The sequence below is a fragment of the Sprattus sprattus genome, assembly GCF_963457725.1.
Source record: "Sprattus sprattus genome assembly, chromosome: 17".
NCBI lineage: Eukaryota > Metazoa > Chordata > Actinopteri > Clupeiformes > Clupeidae > Sprattus > Sprattus sprattus.
The window spans coordinates 25004786-25031558 of NC_137915.1; the positions used below are offsets into that span (position 1 = coordinate 25004786).

General features: G+C 40.3%; 1 protein-coding gene across 1 annotated transcript; it reads left to right on the forward strand.

Annotated features, from left to right (window-relative positions):
- Positions 1-2607: 2607 nt before the first annotated feature.
- On the forward strand, positions 2608-22053 carry LOC308378567 (uncharacterized protein; the record flags this gene model as incomplete). The annotated part of the gene is made up of 15 exons (XM_080855506.1): positions 2608-2611; positions 3770-4353; positions 4695-4790; positions 6085-6318; positions 8137-8296; positions 8402-8461; positions 9298-9368; positions 11499-11750; positions 15078-15132; positions 19152-19744; positions 20064-20159; positions 20240-20473; positions 20974-21133; positions 21241-21300; positions 21527-22053. The coding sequence occupies 15 exons, from the start codon at positions 2608-2610 to the stop codon at positions 22051-22053; spliced, it is 3186 nt and encodes a 1061-aa protein (XP_080711632.1).
- Between the last annotated feature and the right edge of the window lie 4720 nt (positions 22054-26773).

Here is a 26773-nt window from a genome sequence, read left to right on the forward strand (position 1 = left end):
GCATCAGCTCAGAACTGGCAGAAACCAGTGGTACCCAGGTACAGACATTTACTGTCCGGGGAAGTCTGGCCTGAAGTGGTCTTCATGGAAGAGTTGCAGCCAAAAAGCTCTACCCCGACAAGGAAACAAGGCCAAGTGACTGAACTAAGCACAAAAACATAGAAACTGGGGTGCAGAAACATGGCAGAAGGTGCTCTGGACTGATGAGTCAAAATTAGAAATATTTGGCTGTAGACAAAGGCAGTTTGTTCGCCGAAGGGCTGGAGAAAGGTACAATAATGAGAGTCTGCAGGCAACAGTGAAGCATGGTAGAGGTTCCTTACCAGTTTGGGGCTGCATTTCTGCAAGTGGAGTTGGAGATTTGGTCAGGATGAATGGTGTCCTCAATGCTGAGAAATACAGGCAGATACTAATCCATCATGCAATACCATCAGGGAGGCGTATGATTGGCACCAAATGTATTCTGCAGCAGGAACATAACCCCAAACATACAGCCAATGTCATTAACAACTATCTTCAGCTTAAAGAAGAACAGAAAGTCCTGCAAGTGATGGTATGACCCCCACAGAGCCCTGATCTCTACATCATCGAGTCTGTCTGGGCTTACATGAGGAGACAGAAGAATTTTAGGAAGCCTACATCCACAGAAGATCTGTGGTTAGTTCTCCAAGATGTTTGGAACAATTTACCAGCCGAGTTCCTTCAAAAACTGTGCGCAAGTGTATCTGGAAGAATTGATGCTATTTTGAAGGCAAAGGGTGGTCATACCAAATATTGATTTAATTTTGAATTTTCTTCTGTTCCTTCACTGCATTTTGTTCATTTATGAAGAATTGATGAAAATAAACTGTTAACACTTCCATTTCTGAAAGCATTCTCAGTTTACAGCATTTTTTCACACCTGCCTAAAACTTTTGCACAGTACTGTATATATACACTAAAGGGTAAAATCATGTTGGTTGAACAGCCTGGTCAGCTGTGACATTAGTAGAAAGACACATGGTTCTAGTGGACTACTCATGATAACAATGAAGTACTGAAATGTCTGAAGTGGATTCAAGACAACAAAAAACAGTAGAACTTTGCAGAACTGTGAACTGTGGAAGTTTTGTGTGATGTTGTGGCACTGCCACAGATAAAGTAGGACATAGTTCACTCCCTCACACACACACACCAGTTAAGTAACAAAGTGTACGTTAAACTGTTGAGGTAGGAGTGAGGGAGGCTAGATAAAGTCCTAAAAAGGGAAATCTTCTATATACTTACTTTACTGGTAAATGGTGACATTGTATTCTTTATTTATTTTCCTGTATAATTACATGCTTTATTTACTTTCCTGTGTATAATTGCTATCAGGACTTTTACTGATTCTAACAGGAAATGGGTGTTTTAAGGTCAAACGAAAAGCACACCTGAGGAAGCAGGAAAGAGTGCATGTGTGGGACAAGGGGGTGCAACGGCGGTCTCTTGAACGTCCGCACAGGAGGCCATTTTTAGGACGGAATAGCTTCCGGGAGGGATCAGTGGTACGTTAGGTAGCGTCAGTGATCTTCACAATCGTTTACACTCTTATCTCGCGGAAATGTTGACGGATTTACAAATGACTTGATTTACAATCGTCATTACCTTGGTAATAATTCTGGATGCTTGAACATGTTGAAATGGGCAGCTTAATTGTGTATCACGGCTATTGTGTATCAGTCATTTTACATCAATTGGCGAGGCATAATTGTTCTTTCTTTTCAATATAACTTAAGTTGCACATAATAAAACTGATGTTGCACATGATTTCCAATCGGGTTGGTTTGTTAAACATCTTACATTATGATTTCGACAGGAAATTGCTGACTTTATTGCCAATGAAGATGCCATAATTTTGTGTAGCCTGCTCTATTGAACGCTCCCTTGAGACGAGACCTGTCAGAGACCTGTCAATGTTATTTTCATATATAACCCATGTTTATAATTCTTCATAAGTATGTAGTGCCATAAGAAATATCTTACGTTTATAACAAATCAACCCGTTTGAAAATCGGTTGAAAATTGAGCAAGTTCTGGTTATTTAAAAAGGTACCACTACCAACACAATGTTAAGGGGGAGTGAGCTATACCGTCCTCAAAATGGCCGAAATGTGCGGACATTCGACTCCGTCGGCCAGAAACGCAGGCAGGATATCTAGCCTTTATATAGATATCTATGGTGTGGGACACCTGGAAGACCTTCCTAGCAGGTGGAGATATAGATATAATATATAAAGGCTAGATGTCTTACGGTGGAGTCTAGAACGTCCGCACAGGTCGGCCATCTTGAGTCAGGGAAGCTTTCTGGCAGGATCAGTGGTACCTGTGGAAAAGTCAGTGATCTGCACAAACACTAATACTCTTATCTCGCTGAAATCATGACGGATTTACAAATGGTTTGGTTTCTTACAAACATTATTAGCGTGGTTATAATTCTGGATTTGGAAATTTTTAAGGAAATAACATAAATATACAGTGTCATAACTACATCTCTCATGTTTATGGCAAACCAAACCGGCTAAAAATCGGTTGAAAATTGAGCAAGTTATGGTTTAAAAAAGTATATACCACTACCAACACAATGTTATGGGTGAGCGAGCTGCCCTGCTTCAAGATGGCCGCCATGTGCGGACTTTAGACTCAAACGCGGGCGAGACATCCAGCCTTTATATTTGATATCTATGGATGGAGGAGCCATTGCGTGTGCCAAATAAAAGAAACTGAAGGATTTCTGTAAGGAGCCTGTGGCCAGATAATGGAGTATATCCTCTCTTGCTTGCCTGTTTGGGGATCATTAGAATATAGGGTGCTTTGATTATTGGATCCTTTTTTGCAAAAGAAGTGGAGTTTATATTTGGGTGAGACCAATCATTTGTTGCTTAACTACACTGTAAACCCGAACAAGTTCAGAGAACTCAAAACTTTTGATGTAACCGATTACATAAGAAAATTTGAGTACATATATTATTTTTTTTAAGTAAACTTAACTCAAAAATTATAGATGAAGGAATGAAAATGTATAATTTTTGAGTTAAGTGTACTTAAAAAAAAAAATATATGTACCCAAATTTTCTTATGTAATCGGTTACATCAAAAGTTTTGAGTTCTCTGAACTTGTTCGGGTTTACAGTGTAGGGCTGGATACTGTTTGAAGGCCTACTTTTTCTTTTTGGGCTCTCCTTCGTTAAACCTCATAATGGACTAAAGCATCAAGAGACTTAATGCATGGCTTTCTATGTATAATCTCTTTGTTACTTAGTTTTTTCAGAATTATTGCCATGTGTATTTCTTGATGATTTTCCTTAAATTTTGAGTGAGGAAAAAAGTGAGGAAATTGTCTTGCGTTATTTATTGTTGAAAATGTATACCCCTACAGTGTCTCAAAACTTTATGAGTTTCTCGAAAGAAGCCGATTTGTTATAATCTGAACCTACTGCTTGCCTTTCTATGTGATATTTTCCCTATTTGCTCTGTTTCCATAATCCAACTCTTGGGTTAATATGAGGTAGTGTTGTTAATTTGTGCTCTCTGCACTGCAGCCCCTCCCACTTCCTCCCACTCTCACAGACTTAGGAAGCCACCCCCACCCCTCAGTGCTCAGCCCTTTCCAGAGAAACGAAACCAGTGAAACGAAACTCAGTTCTTCCTCTTACTTGACTGTTAGGAAGATATCACAACAACTAACGACAGGAACTGAGAGAGAGAGGAAAATACACAGAGACAGACAGAGAGTAACCCAAAATCGCAGAGGCCAGTGTTTTATGGGGTCAGGACCAGTTTAGCTGTCCAATCTGTCTTGATCTACTGAAGGATCCAGTGACTATCAACTGTGGACACAGTTTCTGTATGGATTGTATCAAGGGCTGTTGGGATCAGGAAGATATGAAGGGAGTCCACAGCTGTCCACAGTGCAGACAGACCTTCACTCCAAGGCCAGTTCTGGGCAGAAACACCATGCTGGCTGAAGTGGTGGAGAAGCTGAGGATTGTGGGACTCCAGGCTGCTCCACCTGCTCACTGTTATGCTGGACCTGGACATGTGGAGTGTGACGTCTGCATTGGGAGAAAACGAAAGGCAATCAGGTCCTGTCTGGTTTGTCTGGCCTCTTACTGTGAAACTCATTTCAGAGTTCATAATGATCTCAACCCAGGGAAGAAACACAAAGTGATTGAAGCGGCTGGTAAACTAGAAGATCTGATCTGCTCTCATCATGATAGACTACTAGAAGTCTTCTGTCGCACTGATGAGAGATGCATTTGTATGCTGTGTGCCATGGATGAACATAAAGGACATGAAACCGTTTCAGTCGCAGCAGAGAGAACTGAGAAACAGGTGAGACTCGCTTAGCCGATACTCCTGATACTGACAAAGGCAGCTAAAATGTTATTGTTCACTGATAAACACGTGAATGTCAATAACAGCAGCATTCTGTGACTTTATTCTCAGTTTTTGATCCTAGGGTTAATTCCTTGATTTCAATCCCACATTTGATACATCAACATATATAGGGTTCATGGTTATAGTTAAAAGAAAACAGTAGAAGTGTGGATGATGATGACTTTGAGTTCAAACCTTTTTAATCATGAAAGTGATTTTATCAGCACTAATACATGATATGTTTTTTTATTTTAATACGTTAAATACACAACTCTGAAAGATTTACCTGTTCACAGAAACTGTTGGGTGATACTCATAGTAAATCCCAATGGATAATCCAGGAAAAAGAGAATGAACTGCAGGACCTGAGACAGTCTGTGAAAACTCTTCGGGTAAGTTGTATCAACCAGGGGCCGTATTCACAAAGAATCTTAGGGCTAAAAGTAGCTCATAAGTGGCGAATTTAGGAGAAACTCCTAAAAATAATGGGCGTGTCAGTCTTAAATGTAGGACTCCTAATTTTTTTTACTAAGAGCAATTCACAAAATATTTTATCCCTAAAAGTAGCACCTAAGTCTAGGACAGCTTAAAACTCCTCATGAGGACTCCTAAGTCACTAAGACCTATTCACAAAAAATCGTAAGATGGCTGCAGCCGACTTGGAATTGATAAAAGACTTGATCAAATTGCTTAAACCGTGAAGGTATTAATATTGTCGTAGAATTAGCGCGGGATGCAATGACGCCTTTAAACAACGATGTGTCCCGAAGTGAAATGTTTGGAAACATAAAGATAGGCTATTTGGCTTCGCGGAAAACGCAAATGACGACACTGGGGATCATCATTCAGCCGTTTAATTCATCAAACTATCAACGCACTGTAGACCCCACATCATCCAACAGTTGGATGTACCGATGACTTGTGCATTTCAACGCAGAGCGGTCTGCAGCAGGTTTTTGAGAACTTACCAGCTGGATGCCGCTGGGGTGACAGTGGCTATTGGTCCTGGGACTATACGTTTCACGTTCGTTTCGCTTTGATCAATTAAGATTGGAGGGCTTAAAGGGCCGCATGTGCTGATATTTGAAGTGGTCAAGGGCTGGAAATATAATAGACTTACAGTTTGCTGGGTGCTTTAATTATTACTGCCTTGATTAGGCTACATGCAATTGCCATATTTTATATTGATCGCTTTATATTTCTCTTAACGTGCAAAGTGTCATTCCCGTTGGATGCACAAACTTGTCATCATGCGTGTGCATTCTGCTAACTGCACTGTCCATAACTATTTAATATGACTTAATTTGAAGCCTAGGTTATTCTCTTATTTTCAGTCGATATAGTGGGATTGTTAGAGAGACGTCACGAATGAGTTTTTAATGAGAGAGCCTGTCAACAACCAATCACCGTCCTCCCCCCTTCTAAACTCGTGCATGAGAAGCGACGTCATCCATAGCAACGGAGTTTTTATCTTAAGCTTAGGAGTTGGTATTATCCTTAGTATGAGTAGGTCTCAGAGCCGTTGTGAATCACTTTTAAGAAATTACTCCTACGTAAAAGGTTTTAGCGCGAGTTAGGAGCACTCCTAGTGGTAAGATAAAAGGCTTTGTGAATACGGCCCCAGAGGAAAAAACAAGATACTGCTGTAGCAATTCATGTCCCGTGTCTTGTCTTGTGTCCAAACAGAGTTCAGCACAGGCGGCAGTGGAGGACAGTGACAGGATCTTTACTGAAATGAACCGCTCCATTGAGAGAAGACGCTCTGAGGTGACAGAGCTGATCAGAGATCAGGAGAGGGCTGAGGTTAGTCGAGCTGAAGAACTCATGGAGAATCTGGAGCAGGAGATTACTGAGCTGAAGAAGAGAGATGCTGAGTTGGAGCAGTTTTCACACACTGACAACCACATTTGTTTCCTTCAGGTACTGTCACGACTCAGATATGATGCATTATCACAGAAGAGATTAGTTTATTTATGCAGTTCTGTAAAAAGTCCCTGTTAAGACCGCTCTACCTGTCAGTCAAAACATCAGTTTCGTGTTCAGGTGCTCTTTGGTAATATGGTAATAATAATAGAGAGGAAAAGGTAACCAAGACACTCTTCTTTATTTACACAATGTCCAGTGCAAAATTATTGTGGTTGTTATATCGTTTAGATATTACATTTACAACACCTAACCTAAATGCCGTTTTGCATTGCATCTGATCTGACTAGATTCCAGATTGGACCAGACTGGAGCTGGACATGTCAGAGTGGCATGGTCTTTAATCGCCTGCACCTCAATTGATATACTAAAAATTACCAGTGCCTCACTTTCACTCCAATTCAGGGGCCGTATTCACAAAGAATCTTAGGGCTAAAAGTAGGTCATAAGTGGCGAATTTAGGAGAAACTCCTAAAAATAATGGGCGTGTCAGTCTTAAATGTAGGACTCCTAATTTTTTTTACTAAGAGCAATTCAGAAAATATTTTATCCCTAAAAGTAGCACCTAAGTCTAGGACAGCTTACAACTCCTCATGAGGACTCCTAAATCACTAAGACCTATTCACAAAAAATCGTAAGATGGCTGCAGCCGACTTGGAATTGATAAAAGACATTGCTTAAACCGTGAAGGTATTAATAATGTCGTAGAATTAGCGCGGGATGCAATGACGCCTTTAAACAACGATGTGTCCCGAAGTGAAATGTTTGGAAACATAAAGATTTTTGTTTGGCTTCGCGGAAAACGCAACTGACGACACTGGGAATCATCAGTCAGCCGTTTAATTCACCCCACATCATCCAACAGTTTATCCAGACAATCGCTTATTACACAATATATCAAAGTAAATTCCATGGCGATCGCAGGAATGTCCAGTGACGGGACACACATTACAATAATTCGTCCACCGTGGCCTGGATGTACCGATGACTGGTGCATTTCAACGGAGAGCGGTCGCAGGTTTTTGAGAACTTACCAGCTGGATGCCGCTGGGGTGACAGTGGCTATTGGGACCAGTAGGCTTTCGCCTAGGCTACGGTTCACGTTCGTTTCGCTTTGATCAATTAAGATTGGAGGGCTTGAAGGGCCGTATGTGCTGATATTTGAAGTGGTCAAGGGCTGGAAATATAATATCCTAACAGTTTGCTGGGTGCTTTAATTATTACTGCCTTGATTACATGCAATTGCCATATTTTATATTGATCGCTTTATATTTCTCTTAACGTGCTAAGTGTCATTCCCGTTGGATGCACAAACTTGTCATCATGCGTGTGCATTCTGCTAACTGCACTGTCCATAACTATTTAATATGACTTAATTTGAAGCCTAGGTTATTCTCTTATTTTCAGTCGATATAGTGGGATTGTTAGAGAGACGTCACGAATGAGTTTTTAATGAGAGAGCCTGTCAACAACCAATCACCGTCCTCACCCCTTCTAAACTCGTGCATGAGAAGCGACGTCATCCATAGCAACGGAGTTTTTATTTTAAGCTTAGGAGTTGGTATTATCCTTAGTATGAGTAGGTCTCAGAGCCGTTGTGAATCACTTTTAAGAAATTACTCCTACGTAAAAGGTTTTAGCGCGAGTTAGGAGCACTCCTAGTGGTAAGATAAAAGGCTTTGTGAATACGGCCCCTGGTGTCTATCTATATACATGATGCCAGGCACTGGATGACTTCCAAAATGCTCCAGTAGGGCTTGGAGGAAGGTTTATGTTTGTTAAATTACATTTGGCTCATTTTCTGTCTCATTGTAGAGTTTCCAGTCTCTCTGTTCCTCCTCTGCTCCTGACAACTCATCCAGACACACAGTCCACACAGATCTGTCTTTTGATGAAGTAAAAGAAAGAATTTCTCAGCTCAGGGAGAAACTAGAGGATGCACTCCAGCAGGGACTAAAGGACATTTCTAAAACTGGTATGAGACGCATTAGTACCATGACTGAAAACATCACTTCTGAATACAATGTTGATGTGACCCAGAAAGTTGTGGTTGTTGATAGGTGTCTTTTTGTCTTTACAGCAGAGCTTGTTAGCTTTCTATCACTGCCTGAGCCCACGACCAGAGAGGATTTCCTGGCGTGTAAGTTTACGATACACATATATGTACTGCATACAAATACTAGTGCTGTCAAACGATTAAAATATTTAATCGCGATTAATCGCATTTTTGTCATATAACTCAAAATGAATCGCGATTAATCGCAAATTTTTATATATTCTAAATGTCGCTTCAATCATTTTTTTTAATGCTCTTATCAACGTGGAAAAGTGGATTGGCTTGCTTTATGCAATGTTTTATTTTATTGAAAAACAACATTGCCAAACAGGGCGGTACAAAATACAATTATAAAATGCACATTTCAGATAAACAAGGACTCAGCCTATAGTGCAGTTAAACCATGGCTTAATATTTTCTTTTTTTCAAGTTTGCTGTCAACATAGAAGTCAGGCCTCTTATTTCAAAAACAATGAACCGTAACAGTTAGGTTACCAATAAAAGGTAAGCCTATACTTCTGTGCTTTCAGCCAGCTGCCTGTTGACATTTTCAGACAACAGTGAAGCTCGCTTTTTTTGCAAAACAACTTTTAAAGGTTAACTTTCTATTCAGAAGCTTTAAACGTAACATTAGCCTACTACACAGTTTGGGAGAGCAAAAAGAACGTTAATCAACCCGTTAATCGCGCAATAAAAAAATGAACGCCGTCAAAATGCGCTTGCGTTAACGCCGTTAATAACGCGTTAAACTGACAGCACTAACAAATACATAAACACACATACAAGATACGAACACACATATACAAGAGGAGAGCATAGTGCCCTGCTCTATCTGGTAATGCACATGATAATTCATTAATAGTAATAATTTAAACCATTATGTCCCTAATCACCACTGCTTTTTTTTTATCCTCCCTCAGATGCCTTCCAGCTAACCCTGGATCCCAACACTGCTCATAATGACCTCACACTGTCTGAGGGAAACAGAGTTGTAGAAAGGTGCCTTAATGTGAAACATTCACATCCTGACCATCCAGACAGATTTCATTTAGTGGGTCAGGTGCTGTGTAGAGAAGCTGTATCGAAACACTGCTACTGGGAGGTTGAGTGGTCAGGATTAAATGTTTTAATTGCTGTATCAAACAAAGGGCTCACAAGGAAAGGAGGGGCTAGTGTTTGTTTACTAGGATACAATAACAAGTCTTGGAGTTTGGACTGCTCTTCATCTGGCTACACATTCATACATGATAATAATAAAATGTCACTCCCTCATAAGCCCACCTCCACCTCTAGAATAGGAGTGTATGTTGATCACAAGGCAGGAACTCTGTCTTTCTACAGTGTCTCTGAAACAATGACTCTTATGCACAAAATACACACCACATTCACTGAGCCACTATATCCTGGCTTTTGGCTCAGAACTGGCGGCAAAATCAAATTGTGTCAGTGACTACATACCAGCAGAATCAAAACATTAATTTCAATTCAATTTGAATGTATAGAGCATAGAGTTTCTATCTTCTTTCAGCCCTTATAGCCTTGCTTTTGGGTTGCATTTGAGTTGCTAAATTGTACAGAACAATGAACAGTGATTGTGGATAAACATCACTTGCTTTAAGGTTGTGAGGACAGGACAATTTGTGCCGTTATCTACACAGAAAGTGTATTACCGCAGAAACTTACTTCATGCTGTAACATAATGTGGTAGATGCACATGGTCAAATGCGGCGGAACATAAAAAAAGCACAAGCTTACTTTTCATCTACATTATTAGTACTAAAACATTCATCTTACCTCAGAAGTGTTTGTGGGAGGGTTGTCGCTCCAAAATATATTTAAAATAAATACATTAGTACTTAATTAACTGTCATACAATATATTGTCACCATACACCCTATGATCAAATTTTTTCTCCCACAGACACTTTCTCTGTCACCTTCTAACACTATAGTGACGCTCTCATCGCACCCATGTTCACACATCCACTTCTCTCCCCTAGAATCCTCTCTTTTGTGATAAATGTAGTTATTCATTACTGTTTGTATTATTTGCAATGAACTAAAATGTTTTAAATCTGTAAATCTTGTCGTCAATCTTTGCAGTCAAAAACATCAGACTGTAACATAACAAAATCATGGGCGGATGTGAAACCTAGTTGTAACAGGTGAAAAGAATACCCGACCTATTTTGGTGATTCACAAAGAATGGTTCCTCCAGAATCAGTCAGTGTGTGCATATTCATATTCAAGAAACAATGGACACTTTGACTTTCTTCAACAACTAGATTGATGAACTTAGCCATAAGAATTAGCAAATGATTGTGTAATGCAATGTTAGTTAGTGGTCATATTTATATAGCCACTTGTGTAACTATTGACATAAGGCAGTGGTTGTTCCAGGAGTGCAAACGCTGCCAAGTTGCAAAAGATTCTGGGCCAGCACCAAGAGTTGCATCCTGCGTCTAGGCCAGTGTTTCCCAAACTGGGACACACAAAGGGATGTAAGGGGTACGCAAGGGGAAAAAAATTATTTTTAAAAGTGACCAGACCATTACATTTTCAAACTGACCTATAAATAGACATGAAAAAAATATATATATATATATATGAGCGTGGGGGGGTAAGTAGCTGGAGATTGAATGTCTGAAGGGGTAAGTGACTGTAAATAGTTTGGGAATCACTGGTCTAGGCCAAAATATTTCTTACTATATATATATATCACATTTTGGAGCCATGAAGAATGGATTACAGAATGTCCTTATCATGACTGGCGTGTTCACCAAATACACAGTTGCTGTCCCTACTTGTGGTCAGCGGGCTTCTACCGTGGCCCAGGACCTTCTTACAGCATAGATTGTCAAGTTCTGAGTTCCGAGCTGTATTCACTCGGACCAAGGTAGGAGCTCTGAGAGCCCTTTACACCTACAGCTCCGCTGCTTGCATGGGATAGGGACGTCACTTACCACCCTGCAGTGCAAGCATTTAAATAGAACTCCACACCCTGCTACGCACACTGCTGGCATCGTGGAAGCAGGATTGGGCCCCCTGTCTCTCGCAGGTGCTTTTCGGCTATAATACCAAACCTTATCAAGGCACTGGTGAATTCCCCTTTTTCCCTGTAGGCTTTCTCCTGCGTCGAGTACAGGACTGTGGTCGAGCACCAGGCCAGACTCAAGGTGGCTTTTAAGGGTTGTTGGCTGCTGCTGGTCACCAGAAGGAGCGGCACGATCAGCAGGTCCATGATGTGCCTCTGCAGGTGGGCTAGTTGGATCCAGATCCAGGACATATGCAGCTCAGTAGTCTACCACATACTGAAAGCTCCTCTCAGTGAAGGAGCGGTTTGTACCACTGCCCATGTGGATGACTTGCTCAAGGTAAAGGCCATAGATCTTGCGCTTGCCTGCTCTCATTTAACATGGGCATTTTTGTTTTGTTGAACTTATTATTTTAAGGTTCAAGGTCTTTTTCAGTAGCTGTAGCCAGAAAGACCCAACTGTTCTTAGATGCTTGCTGAAAGCTTATCAAATGCACTCATTTAATTAAAAACTGAGCCTGAAATTATAGTTGATCCCTTTTAACTTGTTCCATGTTCTTTAGAATGCACCATCTGAAATTCATTTCTTAAAAACTTTGAATTACTACATAAAAAAAAACACTTGCCTATTTGTGGTGGACATGAGTATATCATTGAAACACTGATGCAGGGTACTTACAAATATAGCCCATTTTATGGAGCATTTGCCTCTGGTATAACCAATGGCAGCATGTTACACACATACAGCTTATCAGTTCAAAATAAAGCAGACATTTGACTAAAGGTGGCTTCTTATGAACTTGGTTTGTGCCAAATAAAGAAATTCTACCTCCTGAACATGCCAACTTTCTCCACTAATACTGTAATCAATTTGCTTCTCAACAGCAGGACAAAATTCCCATGTTATACATGGATAGCCTGCCTTTTGCACCTCAATTCCATTCAGTTTTAGCAGGAGGTTAAAAGGTTTAGTCAAGAAATTAAGGAAATGCTAAACTAGAGAAAATCTTTTTATTGTTTTAACCACAATGTAAAGTGAATCCTAGAAATCCATTCAGGTTGGTTCAGGGCCTGAAAAGACAAACAAAATGAGAAAAGGAAGACTCCCTCCTACATGAAACACAGAATTTGAGTGCAAAATGTACCGTATACCTCCATGGCAGGGATCAACTGGGCAAATCTATCCTTTCCTGAAGAGAAAGAAACACATTAGAATTCAAACACTCACTTACATCCACAGACATATAGAAACACCCAGGCCTACCTTGAAGGAGTGTAGTCTACAGTTTGGTCAGTCTGGGCTTCATGTCCAGGAAAACTGGGGACAGGAGTATGCTTAGCAGCACCATCACTTGGGGGAACGTCCAGTGGGATGTAGGTGGTTTGGGAAAAGACAATTTTTCCACGCACGTAACGATTGAAGGATTTAACCACGTAGCGCGTTTGAAAACCTGATGGCTTTAGCTGATTGCAATTGCTGTGTGTGTGGTCAGGTGTGAGCTTCCATTCAACACTGTGAGAAGTGTTGACATTACTGACAATGTTCACTGCCACAGGAAAAGCAGCACCATTATTCGGCCTAAATGAGCAGCACATTTGTTGTAGTGATACCAGTTTATTAGTCTAATTCTCAGTAAGGCGTTGATGAGCTAGTTGCCAGCTTCAACTCAGCGTGTACCTCAGATCTTGACTTATGCTGCTTGCTTATGCAATTGACCCTTCCGCGACCACTCCCCAAAACGGTAACTGATCAATCATAGCATAGCAACGGTCACTAAGCTCGGGACCTCAGTCAAACAAGCCATTTTGATGAATGGAAGTCAATGAGAGAGACGTCTGCTCGAGAAGAGAAAATAAAACGTTGCGCTTATGGAGTGTGTAATTCTGACAGCCGATATCCAAAAAGGCTGGAGGGAGGGGAAACATTTTATCCCTTCCCGAAACCCAGAGAGAGAAATGCCTGCTGTGGATCAAACAATGTGGACGACCCCCCCCATCAGCTGAATGTCAGCAACGTAAACAGAAGCACCTACTTTGTTCCAAGAAGCTATGTCGCTAAAATCTGCCCACTGCATCGAAAACGTGAGAAAACCCTTGCTTAAAATACGATTCAGTTTTACCACCTTACATGTTTGCGTAGCGGCGACTGTGTAGATAATAGAACAAATAAACATAGCTGGAATGAACCTGTTAGCCTTAGCATTTGTCTGTCTACAAACACGGCATGTTACATGTAATGTCGTGGTTGTAGCCTATATAAGCATATTGCAGACCCTTTTGCCTGCTTCGATCTGAGATCTTGCTGTTTTTCCAAAAAATGCTTATGATTTATTTGGGTAGAGCTGAAATTGACACGGTTGAAAACATGTTACCACCCCATTCATACCAATGCTGAGAACCTGGGAAACGTGAATGCTTGACTGATATACCAAACGTTGCTAAGGGGGGCGGAGTTTGCGGAAGGGTCAATTGGGTTAGCAACGGCCCACTTTGACAGGTGACTGCAGCACCTGACCTAGAAGAGCTAATTAAACCAGTCTAGATGCGTCACTCATGAGAGAAGTTGGCCAGGCATGCAGCCAAAAGGTTTTTTGACCGCAGCAAGGGCTACGTTTGGAACTTTGAAAATCAATTGATCCACAGCTGTTTCGCACCTCCAGGTTAATTGAACCATCTCAATTCAAGGTACATAATTCATGTTCATATTTGCTGCAATAAATCCCCTCCCAACCACGAACCATCCGACTATCGATACAGTGCTTAAAGCGTGTCAACCTGAGGCTGGACTATGAAATTGGTTTTACAATAATAATAATAAACTTTGTATAGCACCTTTCATACAAAACAATGATATGCTAATGGTGCAAAATGGTTGTGTAGAGTGTGTGAGGTGACAAAGAAGAGAGTATCTTTTAATAGGATTGGATCAGTCACTCTTGACTGACTGAGCAGAATCCCAGTGAACATACTGTAACAGATATAGTCAAGCATTTTGACATCAGGGTGTAGACATTTTTTCAAATTTGAAGGGTTTTGAAGTTGGTGATGGAGTTGGGTGATGGTGAGTTGTACTTGTCTGTGTTGAAGCCTTTTAAAGTCTTTAGAAATTCTATACAGAAAAACTTTTTACAGGGATTTTTCCCCTTGTCACATACACTGTGTGCCAGGGCATTTAGGCCTTGTGTAGTAAAGCACTTTCAAGTAACACTATGCAACAATTTGACACTTTTTGATGTATGGTTTTATGGGCAGATAGTTTTTGATACCATCCTCAAATTCATTTTGATAGCATATGGTCATGTGAAGGACAGATAAACCACCTGTGTCTTTCTCACTAGCCATCCAGGATATGCCATATGTAGTTATGTGTTCCGGGCTGGACCACCCTGCAAAAATGGAAGAAAAGCTTTCACAGTATGACATTGCCAGCAATACTGCCAAAAGACACCAGTTGTGTTGGAAAGCTTCTATCAGTGACAACTTGGCTTTACGTGGCGCATACCTAGTTTTGGAACAGAACTCCTTATTGCTGCTTTAGAACATGGTGCAATTTACATGAGATCAATTTCAAGAATGCAATTGAGAAACTCCTGAGCTGATTTTGGTGGGGACTGCTGAACGAATTTCCTTATCTTATGTTAAGCCTGGTTGCTTGTGTTGTTTGCAGGAGGATAAGCCTGCAGAGAAACCTAATGAAGAGAAGAAAGATGAGAAACCAGCAGGTGAATGAGTCTGGACTTAAGCCTCATGTCATAATTGTGACTGTGATGACTCGTGTATACAAGCTTTTCTCTTGTGCGTGATCTGTTAATTTCTCTTATGAGCAACTACAGAAATGACTTAATCGTCAGCAAAATAAACATAGCTGGAATGAACCTGTTAGCCTTAGCATTTGTCTGCCTACAAACACGGCATGTAATGTCGTGGTTGTAGCCTATATAAGCATATTGCAGACCCTTTGGCCTGCTTCGATCTGAGATCTTGCCGTTTTTCCAAAAAATGCTTGTGATTTCTTTGGGTAGAGCTGAAATTGACACGGTTGAAAACATGTTGCCACGCCATTCATACCAATGCTGAGAACCTGGGAAACGTGAATGCTTGACTGATATAGCAAGCGTTGCTAAGGGGGGTGGAGTTTGCGGAAGGGTCCATTGCTGTGTGTGTGGTCAGGTGTGAACTTCCATTCAACACTGTGAGAAGTGTGACATTACTGCCAATATTTACTGCCACTTTGCCATTAAAATACAAGAAGGATTAGCAGCACCATTGTTAGGCCTAAATTAGCAGCACATTTGTTGTAGAGATACCTGTTTATTAGTGTAATTCTCAGTCAGGCGTTGATGAGTTAGTTTCACTTCAGTTCTTGACATTATGGCGCTTATAAGGGAGTGTAGACCCAAAGCTCATTCTCAGCCCTGGCTTAATGACAATATGCACATTGAGAGAAATATTGAGCAGGACTGAACGCAAATGGAAAAATGATGTCTTATGATGTCACACATGATTGCACTATTAACTATCACAATGCTTTCAAAAAATGAAATGACTACCTGGCAAATATTGTCACAGAACCACCATTGACCTTATGTCATGTTTAATATCATCAAAACCCTCCAAACTGCCCCCAATGTAGTGATTAGAAAAATAATTTTGTGGAAAAAATGATTGGGATCAGCTTCAGCCAACCCAGCCAATTTCAGTGTTGCGGCAGCAATTCACATAAATGACACAAATGACACAAATAACGCACACAATGAGGTAGGTAAAAAGATAGAACCAAGAATAACAATATACATATATTGTTGTTGTTTAGGGGGTATGGAGTGTTGTATATTATGTTGAGCAGCTTGCGTAACATCCTTCTCTCTACACCCAACTCCAGGGGCTCCAGTTCAGTCCCCAGCACAGAGCCAGCCTTCTTTATCATTCTGTTGAGTTCCTTACAGTCTCTGGCTCTGAGGCCACTACCTCAACAGATGGCTGCAAAGAAAAGTGCACTTGCCACAACAGACTGGCAGAAGACATATGTTACTTCTTGCAGCAAACATTAAATGACCTAAGCTTCCTCATAAAGTAGAGTCTGCTCTGTGGCGTCGTTGACATAAAGGTTTGAAAAGTTAACTTAGGTTGAACGTTTGTTGTTTTGGAATGCTGCTCATAAAGAACAAGATATGGCACTAAATCAAGTCCTTGCAGGTATAAAGAGATTCAGGGGAAAGAGACAAACAACTTCCTGTGCACATACCACACAATCAAGCCAGAATTACTATATTGAAGTAATGGGGGGAAACATGTTAACTGCTGTAGCCAAGGATAAGCTAAACATTCAGCTTAAGAAACAAGTCAGCACATACACACACAAATACAAGTTACAGTTTATAGTTAAAAAAAGGCAGTTTTCTGTTGAATAAGTGAACACATGTTATTGTCACACCGTATTAGTTTGAAGAGGAATAGATCTAAACCTACCTCTCTGTTTTTGAGAAATTTGTTTGTTATTAACCTAATTTGATTTGTCTGTTTATATTTGCTAAAACTCAGTGAAGCCATGTTGTAAAGGCCAGGCACACATTAGGTTGGTTTTGCCTTTTGACCACCAGAGGGTGATCTTACATCATCCATAGGCACTCTCATTGGAGCATTTTCTGAAGATGTGCAGATGAGAATATTCATTTGATGGTTAATACAACCAAATTACACACATTAACAGCTGTTTGTTTTTTAATATATACCAGTAACCAGTAGAGATGGCATTGAAAACATTTTGAAAGGCAAAAAACTGCACATTACCAAGACATTTGTGCAACTGGAGGAGGACAGAGCACAGCAGAGCAAACCTCCTCTCACCTTTGGACACACACATTGCCAGCATCATTAGTTATACAGGTCTCTCTGATATCACTGAACATGGAGACTGTGACATTGTACCCACTGAACAAGCTGGGCCATCGAACATCCATATTGTCGGCAAAAGAAACAAACCATGTATGGAGTGAAACATTAGCTAGTTTACTAATATAAAAGAAATAGCCTATCCTTCATCATTGCCAGAGAACACATATTTAACATGTTTCATACAATTGCCTTACTACGGACGCTATACCAGGTTACTGTTTTGAATGTTTCCTACAGATAATGGTGTAATGATCATTGCTTTGTCTTACCAAGTTGTATGCTGACAATTCAAAACATAGCCACTAGCATGACCCGTAACAAAATCCACATTAAATCTCTGCTTATTCAACCTATATGGGACAGTGAAGATTTCCTCTACCCCTTACACGGTATGGGTGGAATCTACCTGAGAACTGTATACAGTGTCAGTCAAGCCAAGTGGTATTTGAATGTACAGATTGATTGTATACTTGGTAATAAAAGATGATAAATCAGTCCTTGTCCTGTTGATTCATTATTATATACATATTAATGACAAAATCATGTTGGTTGAATAGCCTGATCAGTTCTGACATTAGTGCAAAGACACATGGTTCTACTGGACTACTCATGATAACAATGAAGGACTGAAGGTCTGAAGTTGATTCAAGACAACAAAAAACAGAACAGTGCAGAACTGTGGACACGTTTTGTTTGATGTTGTGGCACTGCCACAAATTAAGAAGGATGTACTTCACACCACATTCACCCAAGTAAATTAACAAAGTGTATGTTAAACTGTTAAGGTAGTAGTGAGGGAGGCTAGATAAAGTCCCAAAGGGAAATCTACTATTTACTTACTTAAGTTACTGGTAAATGGTGACATTGTATTCTTTATTTATTTTCCTGTATAATGATTTACTTTATTTACTTTCCTGTGTATAGTTGCTATCAGGACTTTTACTGATTCTAACAGGAAGTGGGACTTTTAAGTTTTCTAGTAAAAAGCACAACTGAGGAAGCAGGAAAGAAGTGCATGTTTGCAGCTACAGGGACACTTGGAAGTCCTTCCTAGCAGGTAGAGAAGCCATTGCCTGTGCCTAACAAATAAAACTGGAGGATATCTGTAAGGAGCCTGTGGCCAGATAATAGAGTATATCCACTCTTTCTTCCCGGTTTGGGGATCATTGGAAAATACGGTACTTTTATTTTTAGATCCTTTCTGCAGGAGAAGTGGAGTTTATTTTTAGATGAGACCAATCTTTTTGTTTGTTGCTGAACCAGGGCTGGATATTGTTTGAAGGCCTACTTTTTCTTTTTGGGCTCTCCTTTGTTCAACCTCATGAATAAAGCATCAAGAGACTTAATGCATGGCTTGCTATGTATAATCTCTTTGTTATTTAGTTTTTTCAGAATTATTGCCATGTCAATTTCTTGATGATGGTCCTTACATTTTGAGTGAGGAAAAAAAGGGAGGAAATTGTCTTGCTTTATTTATTGTTGAAAATGTGCACCCCTACAGTGTCACAAAAACATTATGAATAATATGAGTTTCTAGATAGAAGCCGATTTGTTATACTATAATATTATGAACCTACTGCTTGCCTTTCTATGTGATATTTTCCCTATGCGTCCTGTTTACCTCATGTTAACCCAAGAGAAGGATTACGTTAATGTGGTTATCTTGTGCTCTCTGCACTGCGGCCCCTTCCACTCTCTTAGGAAGCCTCTGCCACCCCTCAGTGCTTGGCCCTTTCCAGAGAAACGAAATTCAGTTCTGCCTGTAACCTGACTATCAGGATGAGATCACAACAGTAAACGACAGGAGAGAGAGGGAAACACACAGAGACAGACAGAGAGTGACCTAAAATGGCAGAGGCCAGTGTTGTATTGAGTCAGGACCAGTTAAGCTGTCCCATCTGTCTTGATCTACTGAAGGATCCTGTGACTATTAATTGTGGACACAGTTTCTGTATGGATTGTATTACGGGCTGTTTGGATCAGGAAGATATGAAGGGAGTCCACAGCTGCCCACAGTGCAGACAGACCTTCACTCCGAGGCCAGTTCTGGGCAGAAACACCATGCTGGCTGAAGTGGTGGAGAAGCTGAGGATTGTTGGACACCATTCTGCTCCACCTGCTCACTTTTATGCTGGACCTGGAGATGTGGAGTGTGACGTCTGCATTGGGAGAAAACGAAAGGTAGTCAAGTCCTGTCTGGTGTGTCTGTCCTCTTACTGTGAAACTCACTTCAGAGTTCATAATGATCTCAATCCAGGGAAGAAACACAAAGTGATTGAAGCTGCTGGAAAATTAGAAGATCTGATCTGCTTTCATCATGATAAACTACTAGAGGTCTTCTGTCGCACTGATCAGAGATGCATATGTGTGCTGTGTGTCATGGATGAACATAAAGGACATGATACAGTTTCAGCTGCAGCAGAGAGAACCAATAAACAGGTACGACTCGTTCAACCGGTACTCCTGATTCTGACTGCTTCCATCTAAAATGTGTTATTGAATAGCAGCTGTATTCTCTGATTTTATTCTCAGTTTTTTTTTCGTCCTCAGACTCATTTCTTGATTTCAATCCCACATTTGATACATCAACATATATAGGGTTATGGTTAAAATAAAATAGTCAAAGTCTATGTTGATGACTTTGAGTTTAAACCTTTTTAATCATGAAAGTGATTTTATATGTACTAATACATCACATTGGTTTATTCTTTCAATACATTTAAATACATAACACTAATATAGATCTACATGTTCACAGAAACTGTTCAGTGATACTCAGAGAAAATCTCAACGGATAATCCAGGAAAAAGGGACTGAACTGCAGGACCTGAGACAGGCTGTGAAAACTCTTCAGGTGAGTTGTATCAACCAGAGGAAATAACAAGAGACTGCTGTAGCAATTCATGTCCCGTGTCTTGTCTTGTGTCCAAACAGAGTTCTGCACAGGCAGCAGTGGAGGACAGTGAGAGGATCTTTACTGAAATGAACCGCTCCATTGAGAGAAGACGCTCTGAGGTGACAGAACTGATCAGAGATCAGGAGAGGGCTAAAGTGAGTCAAGCAGAAGAACTCATGGAGAAACTGGAGCAGGATATTGCTGAACTGAAGAAGAGAGATGCTGAGCTGGAGCAGCTTTCACACACCGACAACCACATTTGTTTCCTTCAGGTACTGTCACGACTCAGATATGATGCATCATCACAGAAGAAATTAGTTTACTTATGCAGTTTTGTAAAAAGTCACAGTTAAGACCACTCTACCTGTCAGTCAAAATGTCAGTTTCCTATTCAGGTGCTCTTGGTAATTAGGTTAACATAATAGAGATGAAAAGGTAACCAAGGCAACTCCTCTTTATTTACACAATGCCCCATACAGAAAAATAATACATCCGCAACCCCTTACATCAGTGCCATTAAGCATTAGATCTGATCTGAATAGGACTAGACTGGAGCTGGATGTGTCAGAGTGGAAGTGGTCTTTAAAAGTCTCCTGCACCTTAATTGTTTAATAAAATATGACCAGTACCTAATTTTCACAGAAATTCCGGTGTCTTTATTTATGATGCAGGGCACTGGATGACTTGGTCTGTGCCAAAATGCTTCAGTAGGGCCTGGAGGAAGGTTTATGTTTGTTAAATGACATTTGGCTCATTTTCTGTCTCATTGTAGTGTTTCCAGTCTCTCTGTTCCTCCTCTGCTCTGGACAACTCACCCAGACACATGGTCCACACAGATCTGTCTTTTGATGAAGTAAAAGAAAGACTTTCTCAGCTCAGGGAGAAACTAGAGAATGCACTCCAGCAGGGACTAAAGGACATTTCTAAAACTGGTATGAGACGCATTTGTACCATGACTTTGAAAACATCACTTCTGAATACAATGTTGATGTGACTCAGAAAGTTGTGGTTGTTGATAGGTGTCTCTTTGTCTCTACAGCAGAGCTGGTTAGCTTTCTATCACTGCCTGAACCCACGACCAGAGAGGATTTTCTGGCGTGTAAGGATGCGATTCACATATATGTACTGCAGGTTAAAATACAGTACATAAACACACATACAAAATACACACACGCATATACAAGAGGGGAGCCCTGCTCTATCTGGTAGTGCACATGATAACTAATAAATTAATGAATGAATGAATTACTTAATAGTCGTAATCATTTAAATCATTATGCCCCTAATCACCACTGCTCAATGAGTCATGTTTTATCCTCCCTCAGATGCCTGTCAGCTTACCCTGGATCCCAACACTGCTAATAATGTCCTCACTCTGTCTGAGGGAAACAGAGTTGTAGAATGGTGCCCTAATGCAAAACATGCATATCCTGACCATCCAGACAGATTTGATCCATTGAATCAGGTGCTGTGTAGAGAAGCTGTATCTAAACACTCCTACTGGGAGGTTGAGTGGTCAGGAAATGTTTACATTGCTGTATCATACAAAGGGCTCACAAGGAAAGGAGGGGCTAAATATTGTGGACTAGGACACAATAACAAGTCTTGGAGTTTGTGGTGCTATTCATCTGGCTACACATTCAAACATGATAATAAACACATGTCACTCCCTCATAAGCCCACCTCCACCTTTAGAATAGGAGTGTATGTTGATCACAAGACAGGAACTCTGGCTTTCTACAGTGTCTCTGATACTATGACTCTTCTGCACAAAATACACACCACATTCACTGAGCCGCTGTATCCTGGCTTTACGCTCAGCAGTGGAAACAAAATCAAATTGGTTCAGTGACAACATACCAACAGAATCAAACATTCATGTTTCATTTTAAGGGATAGACGTCCCTGACAGTTTTTCTTCTTTCAGCCCTTATAGCCTTGCTTTTGGGTTGCATTTGAGTTGCTAAATGGTACAGAACAATGAACAGTGATTGTGCATGAACATCACTTGCTTTATTGTCGTGAAGACAGGACAATTTTAGTCGTTATCTACACAGAAAGTTTATTACCACAGAAACATACTTAATGTGGTAGCATTATGTGGTAGATGAACATGGTAACATGATGACCGAAGATAACTAAAGCATGTCTCGTACTAAAACATTAATTTTGTCTCATAAGTGTTTGTGGGAAGGTTGTCGCTTCTATTTGGCAAAGTTCCGTAATATTTCAGTTAGGAATAAATTATATCTTGATAGCCCAAGTATATTTAAATAGAATCTATTGTCACTATAAACCATATTATCACCTTTTTCCTCAAGCATACACTTTCTCTGTTTCCCTCCAATACTCGAGGGATGCTCTCATCGCACATATGCTCACACATTCACTTCTCTCCCCTATAATTCTCTTTCTATTCTAATAACTTCAGTTATTCATTAATGTCTTTATTATTTGCAATAAACACAAATCTTTAAAAATGATAACTCTTGTTGTCAATCTAAGCAGTCAAAAATGTCTGACTGTTACATATCAAAATCAGAGATTTTGTTGATTTACAATTGATGGCTCCTCCAGAATCAGAGTCAGTGTGTGCAGATTCACATGCAATCAACAATGTACAATTTTCTTCAACAACTAAATTGATGGACTAAGCCATAAGAAGGTGCAAATGATTGTAATAAAATGTTAGTTAGAGGTAATATTTAAATAGCCACTGGTGTAACTATTGACAGGGTGGGGCACCAGGGACACGCCCTTCCCAACACTATGGTCCCAATGCCCCTCCAGCAAGTCTCATGCCTGGACTTAATGATATCTGTGACTCAGTCCGTGGCATCTGTCTTTCTGTGCCATCCTCTCTCTGACATGTGTTCTGTGCATGAGGCAAGGTATGATCCTGAAGGATGTCTTGGTATACAGGAGGAAACAGGTCAGGCTCACCCCAGGTGAGGGACGACGGGTCCCCAGACCTATTGTGTCAATGTGACCGTCTGATGTGAGTGAGGGAAATTTCCATCCTGCCTGTAGTTCTCAAAAAGTAGACACTTGAACATGGCCACCAAGGCATTGAGTGGATCACTGAAATGGTATGAAAGCGCCGTCACCCGTCAAGGATTTCTTCAGGTATAAAGCAGTGGTTGTGCTAAGAGTGCAATCGTTGCCAAGTTGCAAAAGATTCTGGGCCAGCACCACAGTTTAATGGGTCACTTGCGTCTAGACCAAAAGAGATCTTACCATGGATATCCCAGTGTTGGAGCCATCCAAGAATGGATTACAGAATATCCCCATCATGACTGGTGTGTTCACCAAATACACCGTGGCATTCCTTACTACTGTGGCCAGGGTCCTTCTGACAGCATGGATTTTCAAGTTCTGGGTTCAAAGCTGTATTCACTCAGGCCAAGGTAGGAGATCTGAGAGTCCTTTACTCCACCAGCTCCACTGCTTGTCAGGGATAGGATAGTCCCTTACTAACCTGTACCACCCTGAAGTGCAAGCATTCCAATAGAACTCTCCACACCCTGCTACACACTCTCTGCATAGTGGAAGCAGGATTGGGCCCCCTGTCTCTCGCAGGTGCTTCTCTGCTATAATACCAAACCTTATCAAGGCACTGGTGAATTCCCCTTTTGTCCCCGGCTTTCTCCTCGGTCGGTTATAGGATTGTGTGGTAGAGCACCTGGCCAGACTCAAGGTGGCTTTTGAGGGCTGTTGGCTGCTGCTGGTCACCAGAAGGAGCGGCACGATCAGCGGGTCCATGATGTGCCTCTGCAGGTTGGCTAGTTGTATCCAGATCCAGGACATAAACAGCTTAGTAGTCTACCATAAACTGAAAGCTCCTCTCAGTGAAGGAGCGGTTTATACCACTGCCCCTGAGGATGACTTGCTGAAGCCTGCCCTCATTTTACATTGGCATTTTTGTTTTATTTTATTGAACTTAAAACTTTAAAATATTATTTAAAGTTAAATGAAAAAAATCAATACCATATAATTAAAAGGGTTATTAGAAGATAAAATAAAAACAAAAATCAAGCAAAGATAACAAGGGGCTCACCCCCAAGCCTCTATATCAGGGTCCAAACGGTAATACCGATATGACCGATAAATCTCTGTAGTGCCTTGATGACATTTTTTCGAATAATTTTTATATATTTAAAACAGAATTGAACTGAAGAGTGTAACTGGCACCCTAGTACAAGAACTCACAGCTGCTCTGTAATCCTAGATGATGAATAAGAGTAAGACTACTATTTGCGCAATGCACAATTGTATAGGTAGATAGGCAAACAGTACCGAATTGCAATCTTTAGAAAAGCAGTGGCCGTATGTCTGTGTTGCAGTAATAGTTCATGACAAGGTTACAGTTCATGAGAGGTTAATCAGGAATAAAGAAAATGTGTTTGTAGACCCAGTAGAGGTACATTTGTTTTTGTCATTCAAAAGACCTGTTAAAGATGATTGGTAATAGCTGTTTTCTTAATCCTGAGACTATAGATTTTTATTAGGCCACTTTCTTCTATTAGGCAACATTTACATTGCATGTATTGTATAAAGTTAAAACATTGTAAAGAGGGTGGCAAGGCCAATAAATATAAATGCTAAGTTACTGTCTTATAAATACAGCACTTGGAAACCCAATCAGTTGGGGGCTTGTATTGATAGCTTATAGGTTGCTTGCTCCATTTGTATAAAACAAAGCCCATATGTTATAGCCTTGAGTATTATAAATATCAATGCCATATGGAGAAAGTGGCTTAATGAGTAATGTTACATTTCATAACATATTCTAATGTCATCAATAATGACCTAGAGTCCTAGACTTTACATTAACCTGGCTATTCGATGCGGTTGTAGAAGATGACATCATCTTACATCATCACCCTAGGTTGGAAAGGGGGGAGTGAGAGAGTGCTATTCAATTGGTTGCAACCTCACCGTTAGATGCCACTAAAAACTACACACAGTTATGATTTCAAAATAGTGTGCCACAGCATTACCCTATCAAATGTATAAAGCACTGTATAGAGGAATTTTATTCTGTCTTTTGTTTATGAGATTAGCCTGGCACACCCCATTTAACAAATATTTTGTCATGTAATATGTTATGTAAGCACTTTCCCCCCCTAACTTAACAGCCATAGTGCTTGTTTCTATTTACAACATTCAACTAGCAAGACGTGAAGCATGAAACTTACATTTATTTTATTACGATTTAAGTTTCTTAGGGTCTCAACCACTTAAAACCTAAGAATGTAAGGTTGCAAAATGGATGAACTTTTCTAAATGAACCCTATCAAACACACACATATGTCCTGTAGCCTACAGGGTAGGAGAGTGGATAAACACATTCCTTTTTGAACGCAGTCTTCCCTTGAAATGAAGCTTGTTAAATTACAAAATAATTTAGTAATTCTATCGATTGGGTCATTTCAATTCGTTTATATTTCCAATAACGTCATGGATAAGATAGTTACGACGAGAAATCTTTATTTTGTTGACCAGAAAGAAGAAGAAAATATAACTGTTACAAGAACATAATTCTTACAATGTGATCATTTTGTGTACCTTATATTCCCTTTTTTATTATGGTCATTAGCAGTAGCACTACAAGCATTATTACATTAAATTAGCAGTTGATACATTTAGCCAATAACTTTTTTAAACTGTGATATTGCTGTAGAGTTTCTGTTATTGCGGTTTTATACTGTACAATGGGATAACTAGTTTGCTAATATTGTTGCAATGTAGTGGACAAATTTCAAATAATCACTTACATATGCATTGCATTCCTACTGCCAGAAGACTTGCACCATATTGTAAACACCAGCATTAATGTACATCTATGTTTAAGTGTCTTTAACATTATTCTTTCTTTATTTGTTCTACGTGTAGTGACCTTTTCACATAACTTCAGAAAATTGTTTTACATATATTAATTTCTTTGTCATAAAATTGTGTCAGAAACAAATTCCACATGATATCAAGGTTGTTGTCAGTAGCTGTAGCCAGCAAGACTCCGCTGTTCTAAGATGCTTGCTGTAAGCTGATCAAATGCACTAATTTAATTTTAAACTGACCCAGAAATGATAGTTTATCCCTTTTGGCTTTTGTATTGTTCCATGTTCTTTAGAATACACCATCTGAAATGTATTTAAGAACTTTGAATTGAAGAAACGATTGAAGGATTTAACCACGTAGCTTGTTTGAAAACCTGATGGCTCTGTGATCACAAGGTAGCGCTCTTGCCCTGATGAGGGACCCTCAGCATCACCACCATTAGAAGTGGTTTCCTCACTGACATCCATGGAGGAGCTGTCAAGACCACCTAAAGGGTTGGATTGGGTAATTTGAGGCTGGGGCATCTCAACTGTTTTTGAAGCCATCTGGGCCTGCAATTGGGGCTTCTTGGCTGCCTGGCTCACTGGGGCTGGGTGCATCTGGACCAATGATGGGGATATCTGCACCTGGGGCATCATGGCTGCCTGGCTCACTGAGGGCGAGGACATCTGGGTCCATGCCATCTTGGCTGCCTGGCCTACAGACTGCTGACCCTGGCCCTCCTGAGCAGG